Here is a 19,301-nt window from a genome sequence, read left to right as displayed (position 1 = left end):
TGGGGGGAGGAGTCTCTCTGACAATACTGAAGTTAGGGGGGTCATACAATCTGAACATAGATCAAGACCAAGCCCTTAGGGATGATTTTGGAAGACACGGAAAGGAAGATGATGGAGAAAGGACACTTCGGAGAATTCCTAAGCCCTTTTCCCTCCCTCCCAATATTTCATTTCTGCTTCTTTGAATCCAGAATTCTTACACATTGGGGTTTAAACTTTTGTCACTGCAGGCTGAGGTAGTCCCGGAAGAGGAAGACACCACCGTGCATGAAGACGATCTTTCAAGCTCCATCAATGAGCTCCCAGCAACGTTTGAATGCAGTGACAGCTTCAGCCTGGATATGACGGAGGCGGAGGAAAAAGGCAATCGGGGCCTGGACCAGTACACTCTCGCCAGGCAAGGCAGCCCCTGGGGAAGGGGTCAGCATGAGTATGCAGCACATACTGTGCAGCCCGAGTGCCCCTCTAGTTACTCACACACCCTCATACTGCAGAGACCTCCTAATGTGGAACCTGGCCTCACTGAGATGCTGTCGTCCTACCCCATGGAGGGCTTCTCACGGGACTAAGAATTTACAGAGCCAGGGAGCGACATGAAAAGAGCCCCCCCCCAAAACAAATCCCTGGGGAATTGAAGCTTTGAAGATGAGATATGAGCTAAGCTTGAAAATGAATTCTTTCTGAGTTAAAGACACAACCAACAGGCTCCTGACAAGCTAACCTCATGCTCTTTAATGGAGTGTCTGGTGGCATGGTGGCCAATGCCTCTAAAAGCAGTGACTTTCATAAGCACAAAGAGAAGTGAAAACACCAGACCTTGCATTGATCCAGCATCTGCCACATGTCACAAAGTCAAGATGCTGTAATAAGAGCTAAGTCAAAGCCAGGGGCTACACAGAGGCTATCTAACCGTCAGAGGAAAAGGCTCGGCGGATAGCAAGGGAAGAGCAGGACTTTCCCCATCCTCTTGCCTTCCTTCCTGTCTTTCTTGTTCACTCTGCTGTTCCTCATCCTTCTCCTGCCCTCCCTGAACCTCGGTATTCCCAGAGTTTGTGCACGTATATTCCTTGTCTGTCTGCATCAGGGACAAGTTTGAAGAACCCAAAGTTGGGTTAGAGTTTTTTTTTTTTTTCCCTGAATGCAAAGTGTAGAAGGGTGCTGTTGGTAGGAACAGATGTTTAGTGTGAGGCCTGGCCCTTGGGAGAGCGAGGGCTTGCTGAGGCCCTTGGAGATGCCAGGCATGGTGGCGAACCCCTTGGATGCCAGCATTCAGGAGGCAGAGGTGAATCTGTGACTTTAAGGCTAGCCTGGTCTACACAGTGAGTTTCAGGCCAACCAAGACCACATACTGAGACCAGTTTTAAACCGCCACCCCCACCCAACCGAAAAAAGGAAGAGTCAGAAATGTCAGAGGTCAAACAAGGATCTCAGAGACCTCTAGTAAAAAACAAAGCCCTAGAAGGATTCCTTTCAAGGAATAAAGGACCCAAAGGGCCACCTCTCCAGGCTCACACACGTGTCAAACATGCACAGGCGGGTGCTAGAGGCTGCCACCTTTTGATGGCCATGGTGTCTATGTTTTTCAGCTTTGGAGAAGGTGACAGAGGCGTGTCTCCCCCTCCCTCGCCCTTCTTCTCGGCCATCCTTGCGGCCTTCCAGCCGGTCTCCTGTGATGACGCTGAGGAAGCCTGGCGCAGCCACATTAACCAGCTCATGTGTGACTCAGACGGCTCCTGTGCTGTGTACACATTTCATGTGTTCTCCTCTCTGTTTAAGGTAGGGGCTCCTGGGGCATCTTGAAGACGGTCGTGGCTGTGGGCTTTACCAGGGCACACACACGCACTCTAGGGCAGCAGCGGTTCTCAAGCTTCCTAGCTCGGAGACCCGTAAACGCAGTTCCCCGTGTTGTGGTGACCCTCGGCCATAAAATTATCTCGTTGCTACTTCATAGCTGTCATTTTTTGACTGTGGTGAGTCCTAATTAAATATCTGATATGCAGGATATCTGATGTGGGATCCCTAAAGGGGGTCGAAAGCCACAGGTTGAGAATAGCTGCCCCCAGGGTTGTTCAGGTAGAGGCTAGTTTCTCTACCCGCAGCTTTTATTCATCCCTTTTTGCCTCACCCTTATGAGGACGCTGAACTCAAGCGATTTTGGGTCAGCTGTCATGACAGGACCTTTTATCTCTGCCGCTCCACTTTCTGTTGTCGTTCTCAATGGTCAGGAACCATGGTAGCCTGGTTGGGGTTTCTTTTGCTGTGATAAAACACTGTGACCGAAAGCACCTTGGGGAGTGACTATTTAATTCGGCCTTAGCTTGCAGCCCACCCTTGAGGAGAGCCAGGCAGGAACCAAAGCAGAGACTATGGAGGAACACTCCTGGCTTGATCCCTGTGACTCGCTCTGCTTGCTCTTTTATGTAACCCAGGACAACCTGCCCAGAGTTGGCACCGCCCACAAAGGGCTGGGCCTTCCCTCATTAATCACTAATCAATAAAATGTTCTACACCCACACTTAAAGGCCAATCCAGTGGGGACATTTTCTCAATGGAGGTTCCCTCTTGCCAAATAACAATAGCTTGTGTCGAGTTAGCTAGCATTAGCCAGCACGCATGGCAGTCAGAACGTTAAGAGGGTCTTCAACTGCTGTATGTTACTCCCTCGGAGCCTCTCCCCTTCTCCTTAGCACACACCCTGGACGTTTTCATAATGGTAGAAAACATTTTTAGTGCCAGGCAAAGAGGCTCATGACTGTGCTCTCCAGCTTTGGGAGGCAGAGGCAGGCAGATTGTTGCAATCCTGGAGGTAGCCTGGGCTACATAGTGATGGCCAGGCTATCCTGGGACTACAGAATGAGATGTTTGGGTTTTTTTTCTTTTTAAACATTTATTGTATTTTTTTTTAATTTCACATGTGAGTACTAGTTCAGTTATAGTTTCTGTTGCTGAGAAGAGACACCATGACCACACAACTCTTATAAAGGACGCCATTTAAATGGGACTGGCTTACGGTTTCCAAGGTTCAGTCATTACTGTCATGGAAGGAAGCATGGTGGCATGCAGGCCAACATGGTCGGTCCTGAAGAAGAGAGTTCTACATCTGGGTTGGCAATCAGCAGGAAGAGCCTGAGATAGTGGGTCTGGCTTGAGCATTTGAAACCTGAAAGTCCACCCCCAGGGACAGACTTCCTCCAACAAGGCCACACTCCCTAGTAGTGCCACTCCCTGGTGACCAAGCATTAAGATCTATGAGCCTATGGGGGCCACGCCTATTCAGACCACCACAAGGACTACATTTATTTCAACTCCACCCATGCCCTCAGCTCCCTCTCGCCGTTATGACTCTTCTTTAAGTTTGCTCACACGTGTATACATATATAAATAATCTATAGCTTATATAATACGATCGTTTAGAATTGCTCTTATCTATGTGTGTCCCATCCCTGGGAAAGACGCGTTTTCTTATCTCAGTAGCCACTGTTGCTGGGAGCTCTTCATCGAGGGGTGGGGCCTTGAAGATGTTTGTCCTCTAACTGGCCCGTCGGTTAATGTCGTCTTTGTGGGGGTCTTGTTTAGGGGACCACACTGTTGAAATGCCATGCATGTCGCTGCCCTGACATAGCTAGAAGACACCACATCTCCCTGGCGTTTGGCTGCCCCAGCACCCTTCCCCCTTTCCATGATGTTCCCTGTGCCTCGGGGGTTGAGGCTGGGTGTACACATCCACCGCCTGTTGGTTGTTCGCTCCTCCACGCTGACTAGGTGTGGGTTTCTGGGATGGCCTCTACTGGGAAGAGAAGGTTCTTTATACCCACTCCTCTGTGGTATAGAGTCTGGATTATTTCACACAGTGTAGCATTTTCTACTTCCACCATTTATAATTTCTTTTCTCCTCCTTTTTAAAAAAGATTTATTTATTTACTTTATGTATATGAGTACACATTGTCACTGAAGAGGGTGTCAGATCCCATTACAGATGGTTGTGAGCCACCATGTGGTTGCTGGGATTTGAACTCAGGACCTCTGGAAGAGCAGTCGGTGCTCTTAACCGCTGAGCCATCTCTCCAGCCCCTATAATTTCATTTTTCTTTTCAACTCAATAGCCTGTGCGAGTGCACACACACACACACACACACACACACACCTTTGAATAATGTATGTATAGCATATTTCCATTACCCATCAGTCAGTTGAAGGATATTTAGGTTGTCTCCATTTCTCAGTGTAGTGGTTTGAATAGGGTTGGTCCCCATAGACTCGTATTTGAATGCTTGGTTCACAGGGAAGGGCACTATTAGGCGGTATGGCCTTGCTGTCATATGTGTCATTGTAGGTGTGGGCTTTGAGGTCTCCTATGTTCACGCTATGCCCAGTCTGGCACACAGTCTCCTGCTGCCTGTGGATCAATGTGCAGAGCTCTTGGCTCCTCCAGACCATGTCTGTCTACACACTGCCATGCTCCCACCATGCCGATAGTGGACTAAACCTGTCAGCCAACCCAATTAGATGTTTTCCTGTATAAGAGTTGCCGTGGTCATGGTGTCTCTTCACAGCAGTGGAATCCTAAGCCTACACATGGCTATTGCGATCGATCAGCCATGAACACGGCTGAGCAAGTCTTGAGTAGGATGTCACTTGCTTAGGGTATATGCTGCAGGGCGGTATAGCCAGGCCATATGGTCTATTTGTTGAGAATTCTCCACATTGGTTTCCAAAGTGGCTGCACCCATTTGCAGTGCCACTAGCGATACGTGCATGTTCCCCTCTCCCTGCCAGCATTTGTTGTCCCTTGTCTTCTCGATTTTTACCATTCTAGCTGGAGTAAGAAACCGTCCAAGTAGTTCTAACTTTTATCTAATGGCGACCGATGTGAAACACTGAAGACATTTCTTAGCCATTTTTGTTTCTTCTTCTAAGCTGTCTCTGTTCAGTTCCATGGCTCGTTTTTAATTGTATCGTTTCCTGTCTTGACTTATTGGTCTGTTGGGTTTTGTTTCCCCTTTCAGATGTACATGCAGATTGATCCTCTCTCAGATGGATAGCTGGCAAAGATTCCCTCCCAGTCTGCGGGCTTTTCCCCCAGTTGGTTGTTTCCTTGGCCATGCAGAAGAAGCGTTTTAGTTTTGTGAGGTCCCATTTGTCAGTGATTGGCTCCCAAGCAAACATTGTCCTATCCAGAAGGGCCTTTCCTACTGCCTAAGTTCCCAGCTATCTGTCACTTTCAGCACGCTGTGTTTCTTCTCTTTTTTTTTTTTTTTTTTTTCCGGGGCTGGGGAGACCGAACCCAGGACCTTGCGCTTCCTAGGTAAGCGCTCTACCACTGAGCCAAATCCCCAACCCCGCACGCTGTGTTTCAAATTAACATCGTTGGTCCACTTGGAGTTGATGTTGTGTGCAGGGAGGTAGAAAAAGGTCTAATTTCATCCTCCCGCACAAGGACATCTAGTTGCCCCAGCAGCACTTGGTGATATTTCCTTCAGGCATATGCTGCCGAGTGGTATAGGTTCAGCTCTGTAATACTGCTCAGAATCTGGACCAGTGATCCCTCTGTGTTGTTCTTCTGCTCAGAACTGCCCCGCCTATCTGAGCTCCTTTCTGTATCCAAGTGGATTTTAGTATTTCTTTGCTAAAAGTATCATCATTTCTAGTCTTCTGGGAGAATTTTTGGGATCTCTTACCAGCTGCAAATATGGATAGTTCAACTAGTTCTTCTCCTATTCATACCCCTTTAATTTTCTTCTTTGATTTTGTTGCTCTGGCTAGTGCCTCAAGCATGTGTTGAAAGCAGTAGGGACAGGTGGTGGCCCTGTCTTCTTCCTAATTTTAATGGCATGACCTTGAATTTTCCTCCATTGAGGATGATGTTGCCTATGGGTTTATCATATATGGCTTTTATTATATTGCAGTGCGTTCTGTCTGAATTCCCCTGGTGCTGTGTACTAGGACTCAAACTTGGGTCTCTACAAGAGCCCCACGCATGTTATCTTAACTGCTGAGCCATCTCTCTAACTCCATTTTTACCTTTGTTTTTGAGATATCTCCTCATGTAACACAGGCTGGCCTTGAATTCCTGATCTTCTGTCTCTGCCTCCCACGTCTTTGATTACAGGTGTGCATCCCCAACGCCCCAAATTATTTTAAACGTCCGCACCCCCACACACAAACACAAATCTATTTTTCTAGTGTACAAGTTGAAGGTGGCCTTTGTGAATGATCCCTCTCCTGCCTTGCAGAATATTCAAAAGAGGTTCTGCTTCCTAACCTGTGATGCAGCCAGTTACCTTGGCGATAACCTCCGGGGAATCGGGTCCAAATTTGTCAGCTCTTCCCAGATGCTTACCTCCTGCTCTGAGTGCCCTACACTGTTCGTGGACGCAGAGACTGTGAGTATCTCTGCCCTGCCCAGCACGGGAGATATTCATGTATAGATCTGTTACTATAGTGTGCGTGTGCGTGTGCGTGTGCGTGTGTGCGTGTGCGTGTGTGTGTGTGTGTGTGCAACTTTAGAGACTGGTTCTCTCCTTCCACTAATGGGTTCTAGAGATCAAACCCAGGTCCTCTTATTGACTCATTTTAAAAACACTTCCAAAAGCTGTGAGCAGAATAGAATTGTCTCATGAGTCTTGAAGGCCCCTAGGCCTGCAGATTAATCAGTGAACATCGCCATCCGAGGCCAAGGCAGTTCAGAGAATTAGGAACAACCTAATGGCTCCTTCATCTCCTCAGCCCGTCTCTGAGTTTTCCTGACTTTGGCAACTGTCCGTGATTCTATGACTCTCACAGAGGTCAGCCCCTGTCAGCTTCCGACTGACTATCAGGTCATGAGTTTATGAAGAAAACTCTGCAACACTGCCTTGAATTTTTCTTCTCTAGCTACAGCCTCCCCAAGTTCTCAGGCTTACGGAGTCAGAGGAGACAGAGTCTTCCCCGCAGCCTGGTTGGTCTCTCAGCAAGGAATGCAGTATGAAAAATGATTCCGTCTTAAATTATTTTAAATGCCAGCTAAGTACAAAGTTAGTTTACAGATCTCTCTGCAGGTCTGTCCTCCGTAACAAAGCAGGCAATATTGCTGATATTGATTGATAATAGTCACCCATAAAATGGGTATCATATCTGAACATAGGTTCCCCATGGAAGGCTTGGGTTATAAACTAGTTTCCAGTTCTGTCTGTAGCCAAAGTGAAGCCAAATTCGTCCCTTAACTCTCCATCTCCTCCTTTCCTGTTTGTATACTAGACCTTGGTATTTCCATCCGTTTTGAAAGCCAACTGTTTTCCTGTCTCTAGCTCCTTTCCTGTGGGCTCCTGGACAAGCTGAAGTTCAGCGTGTTGGAACTGCAAGAGTATTTGGACACATACAACAACAGGAAGGAGGCCACGCTCTCGGTAAGCCTGTGTTCCTGTGCATGACAGTCAGTTACAACTGAAAGAGCACAGCCATGACGGGTGTGTATGTGCACGCACACGTGCATGTGTGTGTGTGTGTGTATGTATGTAGTGTGCATGTGTGTGTATGTATGTAGTGTGTGCATGTGTGTGTGTAGTATGTGTAGTGTATATATGTGTGTATATAAATGTGGTATGTGCATGTGTCTGTGTATGTATGTAGTGTGTACATGTGTGTCTATATGTATGTAATGTGTGTATATAACTGTGGTGTGTGCATGTGTGTGTCTGTGTGTGTGCATGTGTGTATGTGTGCATGTGTGTGTGCATGTGTAGTGTACATGTGTGTGTAATGTGTGTATATGTGGGGTGTGTGTGTGTGTGTGTGTGTGTGTGTGTGAGTGTGTTGTCAGTTCCTACTTCAGAGTGACAGAACTACATATAATGCTAGTCATAGCCAAATGCACGTGACCTTGGTCAAAAGGCCAAGAGGCTGGAATAGGACCAAGGAAAGAGCAATCAATGTTCACTTTCAACCTTACCCCACTAAGGTCCCCACCGAGAAACCAGCACATACGTTTTGCATCTTGGCAGTATGTCCCTCGAGATGCATTAGAACTAGTGTTCTTTATCCAAGATTTTAATTTAGCTCTCCAGTCTGTGATAAAGACCATGACCAGAAGTAACTTGGATTCGAGGAGGGCTTGTTTGATTTTAGAGGTCATCATGAAAGGAAGTCAGGGTAGAAACCTGGAAGCAAGAACTGAAGCAGAAGCCATGGAGTGCTACTTACTGGCTTACTTTCCATGGCTCCCTCGACCTGCTTTCTTATATCACCTGGGACCACCTGTGTAGGGGTGCCACCACCCACAGTGGGCAGTCCCTCCCACATCGATCACTAGTTAAGAAAATGCATCATAGGCTTTTCAGCAGATTGAGCTGATGGAATAGATTTCTTAGCTGAGATTCCCTCTTCCAAGTTATGTCTAGGTTTGTGTCAAATTTACACAAACCATGTCAAGGTGTACATATGACACCTATGATGTCTGTGACAAGGCGTATGCATGACACCTACTTGTGTCAAATTCCTCCAATAAAATTCTCCAGACACTGTAAGAAAGAATATGGATTTTGAAGCCAGATGGACTTTAGTTCAGACCAAAGCTGTTACCATCTCTTATTGGTCATCTGATAACATCTCATTTGCAAGTTACTATGAAGTTGTGAGTTATGACAGCCACGGAAGCTGTTATGCCCTGAGTCCATCCTGTATGGCTGGCAGCTTACTGGGTTGCAGGTTTTCCCTGCAGTGGTGGTGGTGGAGGAGGAGGAAGAGGAGGAGGAGGAGGAGGAGGAGGAGGAGGAGGAGGAGGAGGAGGAGGAGGAGGAGGAGGAGAAGGGGAGGAGGAGGAGGAGGAGGAGGAGGAGGAGGAGGAGGAGGAAGAGGAGGATGTTCACTTGTTTTGGTTTTTTTGAGACAGGGTTTCTCTGTGTAGCTCTGGCTATCCTGGAACTCACTCTGTAGACCAGGCTGGCCTCGAACTCAGAGATGTACCGTATAGCTTATTCCCGTGAGCTTTCAGAGGGCAAAAGTTCTGAGACTGCGCCATAACTTCCCTGTCTCTTACTTCTTTTTTTAAAGATTTATTTATTTACTCTATATGAGTACACTTCAGCTGTCTGCAGACACACCAGAAGAGGGCATTAGATCTCATTACAGATGGTTGGGAGCCACTATGTGGGTGTTGGGATTTGAACTCAGAACCTCTGGAAGAGCAGTCAGTGCTTTTAACCACTGAGTCATCTCTCCAGCCCCTCTCATTTCTGTGGCTCACCACCTGCCTATATTTCCCAGCTACTAGCTGTCAGCTGGTAAGAACAAGCCTCTGTCTCTGGCTGGTGAAGCACATTAACCTGTTGGCATGAGGTGGGAATTTCAGAGCCCACTGTGTGGTGCCTAAATTGCTCATCTCACTCTTGTGTTAGTACAATCCACGTCTTAGGTGGAATCCCCATCTTAATGGCCGAGCCCTTGCTGTAATGGTCTTTCTTCCAGGGGCAGAAGCCTGCACCATGGCAGCCTCCTGACCACAATGCAGAAGTGGGTATGCAGCAAGGCCAGAATATTCTCACCTGTGAGAAGTGTTGATCCTATCTCCTAATCTCAGCTATATGAAATTATTCTAACCATATAAGTATTTATTTTCATTCATACCTAAATCAGGAATGATCCGGTTTAAAAAAAAAACCAAAAAACTCAAGGCTGGCCTTAAATTCAAAGTGATCTACCTGTCTCTGTCTCCCAAGTGCTAGAATTAAAGGCGTGTGCCTTCACATCTGGTCATGAAATTGTATTTTAAAGGATAGGGAAGATGGCTTAGCAATTTAGAGCACTGTCTGCTCTTGTAGAGGACCCAGGTTTGGTTCCCAGCACCCATATGATGACTCACAGGCATCTGTAACTCTAATCCCAGGATTTCTAACCCCTCTCTTGCCCCACAGGCACCAGACATATCTATAGTGATATATCTATTTATCTATATCTATATCCGCATCTATATACCTATAGATATGGATATATATATGCAAGCACACATACACATAAATAAAAATAAGTAAATCTTAAAAGAAATTGTATTTTAAACACAAACCTGTGTTTAAAACCTGTGTCAGGTATTTTAATTCCAGCAAATCTTTCGCCTCTCAAGTTTCCTTTCCTAAAAGTCATTCCGATGAACTCGTATTTACTCTTGCTAGAAGCATGATCAGCTTTTCCCGACAAACCCCACGATTTAAATGTTCTTAGGACATCTGTGGATCTACCCATGTCCCACCTCTCTTTTTCTCGACAACAGTGGCTTGCCAACTGTAAGGCAACATTTGCAGGCAGCTCCAGGGATGAGGTGATTACCTGCCAGCCCGGGGACTCGGAAGAAAAGGTAATGAACGCCCGTTAAATGTATGTCTTTCTTGCGGTCTGGCTCTGTGTTGGTTTTGAGCCTCACCAGAAGCATGGAACTTGAGAAAGGAAGAGAAGGAAGGAGCCGTCTCCCAGTTGCACATGATGCCAACGGGGAAGGCAGTGCATCCATACCATGCATGGTTGTGTGCATCTGTACTATGCATGGATGTGTGTGCACCTACTCCATGCATGGTCGTGTATTGATGGGACCAGGGGACTTTTGTTTTCTCCTTTCTGGAAGAATAGGGACATAAGATTAACCTTTTTGCCAGATGCTGTTAAATCGTGCTAATCACTTCCTAATGAGCCTTTCTTAATCCAGAATATGAAACCACATTCCACCATTCCTTGCCGGACTGCTTAATTCCTTCAGTGAAATGGTTCATTGGTTTAAAGGAAAGTTGTCTATTGACTTTCCCCCAAACACTGCTAAAAAGATTTTCCAGTTTAGGAGAGCCCTAGGTACATGCCACATACCAGCAGCTGATTACATATATGTTCTGTGATGCAGGAAACTGGAAAGAAGACCGAGATTAAACTATTTACTCTGGAATTAGGCTTTAAAGAGCCTCCGATTTGGGGTACATGGTTCCACCAGAGGGTCTGCCCTCCTCTTGTTGTCAGGGAGACAGATGACAATCAAGACGTCACTGGGGCTGGCCTGTGGTAAATGAAAAGGGAGCCATTGGCAGAACACTAGTGTCAAGCAGCAGGTGGCCCGGGGAAGGTTTCCTGGTTGGTGCTGAGACAGAAGAGATCTCGAATGTAACTGTGAAAGTGGGTAAGGATGAAAGGCTTATATAAAGGACCTGAGGCAGAAGGGATCACGATGTCCTAAGAACTGAAGAGAGGCCACAGGACCAACAGGTGCTGATGGACAAGGCAAGCCTGAGAGGCTTCTACAGACATCGCAGAAGCCTGGCTGTGAGGACTCAGCCACTGCACAGCGATGGTAAAACGGTCAGCAGTTTAAGCAGCAGGGACGTGATCAGACTAAGGCTGCTAGCGGACAAACTGAAGCCGTGAGCGGAGGGGACACAGGGAGCTAGGAGGGCAAGGCCCTGTCTGTGTGCAGCAGGTAGAATTACATCTCTACCGAGAAGGCTTTCCAGATCACGCACCCTCCCACGTAGGAACTAGGCTGGATCAATGCAGACAGAGCCCAGTACAGTTTGGGGTGACACTTTCCCACCTAACACCAGCAATCCAATACTCCACATAGAGTGGGGAGAGCTGTGCGCCGCCACCCCGAGATAAGTGACTAAGGATAGCAACTGTACCGCTGAGAAATCTTAGAATTGTGAATTTTTGCTCCTTTTGAAAACACATTTGTATTTCAGTCTCTGGTTTCCCAAGACTTTTGTTTGGTTTTTAAGACACGGTTTCTCTGTGTAGCCCTGGCTATCCTGGAACTCATTCTGTAGACCAGGCTGGCCTCAAACTCACAGAGATCTGCCTGCCTCTGCCTAAAAGTGACTAAAGGCATGTGTTAACACTGCCCTGCACATTTTCAGAGAGTTTGAATATAAGCGCGTAATGGTGCTACAATATAATTAATTTGCAAGCAATCCTTACTCAGATATGGAGTTCAGAGCCATCCTAGACTTTCCATTAATCCCTGTGTGTGCACCTGTGGTGTCCTGATTTGACTCATCTGAGTACTCCCCCTCTCCCACCCGCTTCTTTGACAGGATTCCCTGTGTAGCCCTGACTGTCCTAAAACTTCCTAGGTTAACCAGTTGGCCTCAAACTCATGGAAATCTGCCTGCCTCTGCATCCTGTGTATTGGGAGTAAAGTCCTGTGCCACCACACCCAGTTTGGTTACTTTTAAAAAATAAAATATTACTAGTTTTCACATGTTACGACCTCCTATGAGGACCTACTTCCGGCTCCAACTTATTTATCCTTTTACCTCAGCCTGCTGGCCAAAGTCAGGCCAGAAAATAGTCACCAGGTTAGACCTTACAATTAGCAAAAGCCTAGCCCAGTTTATAGTATGGCTTGTATACAGTGTATAAAAATGATTAGTTATTTAAGCATTGACTCTGTTGTCAAATCCTATTACACCCAGTAATGAAGATTCAGTTAGGAGAATATATTAATACATTATATTCTTATATTATGAATATAGGTTGAGGACTAGAGAGACGGCTCAGTGGTTAAGAGCACTGACTGCTCTTCCAGAGGTCCTGTGTTCAATTCCCAGTAACTACATGGTGGCTCACAGCCATCTGTTAATGGGATCTGGCGCCCTCTTCTGGTGTCTGAAGGCAGCTACAGTGTCCTTTTATATAATAAATAGATAAATCTTTAGGAATATAGGTTGAAACCAAATCTCTGATCTGTTTGTTGAGTGCTAGCCCTATAGATTAGTGGAAACTAAAGCTAAATCATCCTACTTTCAAATATACTAATTTTGCTATTTTATTTCTTCCGGCTCTCCAGAAGCCTTCATTTCTACTTCTTGGTTTCCATTAATCTATTGTACTCATATCCTCTCCAGCACTTCCAGCTCTCTGTACACACATGCACACGCACACGTGCGCGCACACACACATGCACATGTGCGCACACACACGCACACACACATGCACACACATGAACACGCACGCACACATGCACACGTGCGCGCACACATGCACACGCACGCGCACACACACATGCACACGCACGCACACGTGCACACACACACACACACGCCCTTCGTAGGAACATCATAGTTTACGCACACAATCTTAAGGAGGTTCTGATGCAGGTAATGTCACGTTAGGGGACGGCCACTGTGCACGTGACCTCTCTTAACTGAGCCATAGTTGTGTGGCTCCTGGGGTACTTGTTGCTCCTCATCTCTTATGTCTTTTATTAAAGAAAGATTAAAAGATGGAGTCTCTCTTCAGCCACTCAGTTTGATGTGGCAGCTCTAGGTATATAGTAAAGGCCTGAGACTAAAAATGGCGGGTTATACTTTCAGGTATGGTATGTGTATGACCCCATTTGCTCCTTTACAACTGCCCTAATTTGCTCTTCTCACTAGGGTGAACACCATGACTAAAAAGAACTTGGGAGGAGAGGGTAAACTTCACTTCACATCGTGTAGACCCGTCACTGAGGGGCTACAAGGCAGGAACTGAAGGCAGGAACCAAAGCAGAGACCATGGAGGGATGCCGCTTACTGGCTTGCTCCCCATGGCTTGTTCAGCCGCCTTCTTCTATAACACAGGTCCAATCACCTGCCTAGGGATGGCACCACCCACAGTGAGCTGGGCCATCCCACAACAATCAAGAAAATATCCCCACAGACTTGTCCACATGCCAATCTGTTGTAGGCAATTTCCCAAGTCAGGGTTCCCTCCTCTCGGGTGACTCTGGTTTGTGTCAAGTTGAAAAACAACAACAAAACAAACACCCTAGCCAGCACAGCTACATCCCTCTGCAATAAAGAATTTTTCATGGTGCATTTGAGACAAGCTGGATCTGAGTGATAAGCTGTAAACGCCATACTCCATCTCTCCAAGTTGTCTCTTGCCTACTCCTAGAGGCAGAACACACACATAAGGGAAAAAAAAGACTGTGGGCCACAGAAAAATACAGGAGAAGCAACATCTAAGTCTGAGGCCTTTATTTTTTTTTTTTAAGATTTTTATTTACTTTATTTATATGAGTACAATGTAGCTGTCTTCACACACACCAGAAGAGGGCATCAGATCTCCTAACAGATGGTTGGGAGCCACCATATTGTTGCTGGGATTTTAACTCAGGATCTCTAGAAGAGCAGTCGGTGCTCTTAACCACTGAGCCGTCTCTCCAGCCCCATGTCTGATGCCTTTAACCTGCTAATAAAACCAACCATGTCTGCCCCGTCTGGCACGAGTGTGGAGTTTGACATCCTGCTGGTTTATGGACACAGTGGTCCGTGAACCAGGGAACTGGGCAACAGCCGGTTACCTGGAGAAGATGCTTTTACTCTCATGTATGTAATAATTGGGGGTCTTAGGCCAGTTACTCACTTAGGCTCCCTGATGACTGTATAAGCAGATTTCTAGGGTGAGATACGGCATACGTCAAATAGCACGAAGAACAGGGGAGCGGTTTGCTTTTGTCTCAAAAGGGGATTTCTGCTCACATGCACATACCGTTCTTCTTTATGGTGCTTGGAGTCGTTCCCCCATCCCTGCCTATCCCCAGCCAAGACAGAAAAACTTTTCACAATGTGCAATTTCTGATCAATTAAAAACCGGGTCCCACTGGTCCCTCTGTTCTGGAGTAGCTCCCCCTGGTGGTTGAAGCTCACCTAACACTTAGGTCAGGAAGCAGGGGCTCCTGCCAGCTCTGGTCTCTCCAGACAATATTTTCAGCCTCCATCCTGTAAAGTAGCAAACACCGTTTATCTCTAGGGCTCTGCAGAAGCGTCCCCACGAGAGCTGAGGAACTGTCGCTTGTTAGACTTTATTTCAGTTGCCATACTTACATTCAAACTGCATTTCCGACTCTGGGTACAACCGTAGTAATTTACACTCAGCACATCTTGTCCTCAAATCATCGTTCCAACTATGAGGCTTGTCCTGCAAAAACACTCTGCCTGCCGCTTTTTCCTATCCCGATACAGCAAGGGAATATGGGCTGAGCAAGTTAAATGTTGAGCCGCACTGTTCTCCAGTTGGTTGAAACCCAGTAAACCTCAACCTTCAGATATGGTCCACCCATCTGTGTTCCAAAAGCAAATCTTCTCTCCCATCCTGGCTAAAGATGTGTCCGCTAGGATTAATTCACAGTTTTCTTATAAATAGTAAGTACATCAAGTATAAATATTTTCTCATATTTGTACATCAAGTACAAATAGTATCACAGGCATTGAGGTTTTTAACTTTGAACAAGACTGAAAAAAAACCATTTTTTTTCTTTTGGACAAACAAAATGGCTGCCAACTGAAGATGTAGATTGCTGGCAAAGAGTTTGCTTGGCATGTGCAAGCCTTGGACTCAATCCCCAGCCCTGCAAAAATGAGAAAATAACAAGAAGGAAAGAGGGAGGGAGGAAGAGAGGAAGGGAGGGAGGTAGTTGTCACCGTATCAAACCCAATTAAGAGGTGAGTGGCTAGCACTCCTGCCTTCCTAGATTTCATGCGCTCACATGCTAAGACACAATGAAATTCGTCAGTAGCCTAAGTTACTTTCCACGTAGAACCTAAGCCTTCTCCCATTTAGCTCACACATGTGACTTCCAGGCATTGGGTAAGACATGGTAAGCCAGGCATACTTGTACATGCCTGTAATTCCACCATACAGGACCCAGAGGCAGGCGGACTAAAATCTCAAGTCCGAGGCTGACTTCAGACTTGCAGCAGTCCTCCTGCCTCAGCCTCCCAGGGTGATGGGCTCCCAGACCGTAAGCCACAAGGCTTGCTTCTGTTCTGCCACTTGCAAACTTCCTGCCCCTCGGCTGTTTAGGATTTCCTCTTAGCATCTGGACTCTTGCCACGCCCAACCCACACAGCAGGCCCCGCCCCTACCCAGCCAGTATCTACCCGACGCTGTGCTCACTAGACGGACTGTTCTCTTCTGACGAAGCCCCAAGAGTCTTCAGTGCTGGACCTGTGCAGGGCTGGAGGGATGGCTCAGTGGTTAAGAGCACTGGCTGCTCTTGCACAGGACCAGAGTTGGTTTCTCAGCTCCCACATCAGTGGCTCAGAGCTGCCTGTAACACCAGCTCTTAGGTTTCCGACCCCTCTGACCTCTAAAGCATGCTCACATAACCACATACATACATATACACACGGGCACACATACACATAACTAAAAGTAATTTTTAAAAACTGGCCCTGTGTACCTAATCTGATAGTGCATTATATGTCAGCACCTAAGTGTGACACTTGTAGGCATGACGTTTTCCAGGGCCTCGGCCATATATAATGTACAACATAGGCTTTAAGGTGTTTCTCTTTCATAGCTTTTAGAGAGATTTGTGACCAGAATCAACAACAACCAAAAGAATCTCAGTACTTTCGTTTTCAGTCCCGGCACACCTGTCATGGTCGTGTGATATTTTAATAGGTGGCGGGAAGGAGACCAGGCATCAGAGATGGGGGTATAGGTACAACTTCAGTCACATTCGTAGCCACTGTCGGTGAGTTGACAGTTTTGTTAATCGCTGGACAGTGTCTTTAAATACAGGACATTAAACTGATAGCCCACAAGTTTCGGGGTTCTATTTTTTTTTTAAAGAGTTTTCCTTGCCAGTGACTACAAAGGGAGGGAGGGAGGTCCTGACATATTTTGAAAGTCCAGAACCAAGATATATGAACTCAATTGGAATTAGTGAAGCTGATGCTTAGGGCAGGGGCTGAGAAAGTGTCTTACTATAAGCCCAGGTTGGCCCCAAACTCTCAGGCATCTTGTGTCCGACTCCAGAGTGCTGAAACTATGGGTGTGCTCCACAAGGCCTGGTCTAAACCGATTTCCTTCAGATAGTAGCACCCCCTTCCCAGCTACCAAAAGTTTCCACACGTCAATTCTGTCGTTACGATGTCATTGGTGTCCCTTAAGAGTTGGTAGCTGTGGCTGAATGTGACATGCTTGGCAAATTTTCAGTATCTTAAGTTAATAACCAGTCTGGATTGCTTTTAGGAATTATTTAGCAGGTAAAAATAGTTACAAAGATTTTTGGGGAGATTCCTAAGTGTTATGATTGGTTATTCACACACCGTGGGACATATTCCTCCCACAAACCTTGTCCTACGTGTGAGAAAACTCATAAATAATAAATCAAAAATAAAACACATGGAAATATTTGCCATGCCGAGTGCTTGTGTGGGAGTATACGCTGTTCACTCCTCTGAGATAGCGCCGTCTAGGAGCCTCCTACTGCTAGATCTCAGTCTGAGAAATGGGAAATATAAGTGACGGGGCGTGCCCTGACCTCACTGAAGGCCTGGGTTTAGTTCCTGGCATGAAGGTTGTTGAGTGACTCACAGCTGCCTGCAACTCCTGCTCTTGTGGGAATCCAATGCTTCTGGTCCCCAAGGGCACCAGCACTCATGTGCACAATCCTCCCACATGTCCGATATGAGAGGCAATCCAATAAAAAAAAAGAAGCAACACTATAGTTGATGTGTGGAGGGGACAGGTGTTCTTAGATTTCTCAGTTCCGTTCACATCAGTGCACTCAAATCTTCAGGAACAGCAACAAAAGGTTACGTCCAGTCTTGCAGACAGACTGGGGGGTGGGGGGGATCCCAAGGACTGGAGGCAGCATTTGTTCAGAGCCGCACTGCCCACTAACGCTTGTTTCCACCCAGACCGCTGTGCATGTTGAACGGGTTCAACACTGGCAGGCGCTGGCCGAGTCTGGGCCAGCCAAGCTAACACTGCTGATAGCTCTGCTCCTGGAAGAGGGCCGCGCTCTCTGATGCATGCCACACTGACCCTATACTTTCTTTCCTTTCCTTCGTCTCCTGCACCATGCTTGCTGCGTAGCAAATGGAGTCTCTTGCAGTAAGTTAAACTTTCTTTCATATTCTTTGTCCACTGAGGCGCGGACCTTATTTTCACTGTTGACTGTTGTATCTTTTAGCATGGTTACCCTTTCTGTTTCATTTTCTTTTCTTTGGTAGAGTGAGACACGGCAGCTTGTCCGTAGCCTTCTGAGCTGTTTTCTTCCCCAGATAGAAACCTACATTGCTATGAATTCTCATTGTCTCAATGGAAAAATTTAAACAATAAATACCACCATTTGGCATTTAGGAAAAGTGAGAGTTTTCATGGCTAGGTTTCACCCTAAATGGGGAGAAAAACATTATTTTTTTTAACATATTATTTTTTAACACTTTTTAAAGTTGATTCACAAGATCCTGGTACATTCCGTACCAGATTTTTAAAGGTTCCCATTTACTAAAAAATAAAAAAGAAGAAAGGAGAGTTTAAGCTATCATAAGGAATTTTACTAAAACCACCAAAGACCCAGCCAGATTCAACGAATTCTTTACGCCAAAGCCAGTATTTGGGGAAAAAAGAAAAAGTCTAAATAGAATTAGCTTTTCTCTTAGAAGGAGGGAAGTTGGGGCAAGGGGAAGCTTCATTCAGCATATTCTTAGCATAATATTAATAAATATATTGTCAGAATCAGTTTTAGTAACTTAAAAATCAGTATTAAGCCTTTGGTGGTAACAAATGTCATTAATGCCAGCACTGTGGAGGCAGAGGCAGGCAGATCTCTGTAAGTTCGAGGCCAGCCTGGTCTACAGAGTGAGCTCCAGGACAGCCAGAGATACACAGAGAAACCCTGTCTTGAAAAACAAAAAGCAAAACAAAACAAAACAAAAACAAAATTGATGTCAGTGATAGCAACAGAATATACTCCATAAAACTTAAAATTCTTACAATGTATCCTCGTCACCGGAGTTAGGGGGAAGTGTTTAAATTTGCCTCTCTGCTCAGTTCTAAGCTGAGTTCTCTATAGCCCCTTAGCACAGGACCCATTACCCTGCCTTCCCGTAGCCTCTTCTGGTAGCTTCTTCAGTGGAGTGTTTGCACTGAGTCCTGATCTCGGGTGTGCCAGAGGCGCTCTCCCTGTCCTCTGTAACACCCCACGCGCTCTGGGAGCTAACCCACTGTTGCTATAAGGCTGCACAGAGGATCTCACTCAGAGAGAGCGTGGCGCACCTCGGTGATGGGATGACTTGGAATTTCTTTCTCTTCTACTTCAGACGGTGTGGCTTCTGCAGGCTTCGGGAATGGCTGCCCACTCAATGCATCCCAGACTTAGTCATCTCCCAAGTAGCAACTCAGCTTACAAACTCAACACCTAGAACTAGTTAGCGTACTTTGCCTGTCCGCTCATCCTTTAATGAAAAGGATTCTTGGCTGTTTTAAAAGCATTTTGGGAGCTGGTGAGATGGCTCAGTGGTTAAGAGCTGCTCTTCCAGAGGTCCTGAGTTCAAATCCCAGCAACCACATGG

At 46.3% G+C, this 19,301-nt stretch overlaps 1 protein-coding gene across 4 annotated transcripts in view; it reads left to right on the top strand.

Moving 5' to 3' along the window:
* Positions 1 to 19,301, top strand: part of Fry (FRY microtubule binding protein) — a 243,032-nt gene that overhangs the window by 216,054 nt on the left and 7,677 nt on the right. For 3 of the 4 annotated variants that reach the window (XM_039089331.2, XM_063271250.1, XM_063271249.1), the window contains exons 54-59: positions 231 to 397; positions 1,587 to 1,776; positions 6,234 to 6,383; positions 7,287 to 7,385; positions 10,241 to 10,324; positions 17,821 to 17,838. In XM_039089331.2, the coding sequence (XP_038945259.1) occupies positions 231 to 397; positions 1,587 to 1,776; positions 6,234 to 6,383; positions 7,287 to 7,385; positions 10,241 to 10,324; positions 17,821 to 17,838 (708 nt within the window). The remainder of the gene's footprint in view (positions 1 to 230; positions 398 to 1,586; positions 1,777 to 6,233; positions 6,384 to 7,286; positions 7,386 to 10,240; positions 10,325 to 17,820; positions 17,839 to 19,301) is intronic. The other variant, NM_001170398.2, reaches the window with a different exon arrangement.

The sequence above is a fragment of the Rattus norvegicus genome, chromosome 12 (genome assembly GCF_036323735.1).
Source record: "Rattus norvegicus strain BN/NHsdMcwi chromosome 12, GRCr8, whole genome shotgun sequence".
Classification (NCBI taxonomy): domain Eukaryota; kingdom Metazoa; phylum Chordata; class Mammalia; order Rodentia; family Muridae; genus Rattus; species Rattus norvegicus.
The sequence above is the reverse complement of the archived record's forward strand: the minus strand, read 5'-3'. Positions and strand labels throughout refer to the sequence as shown.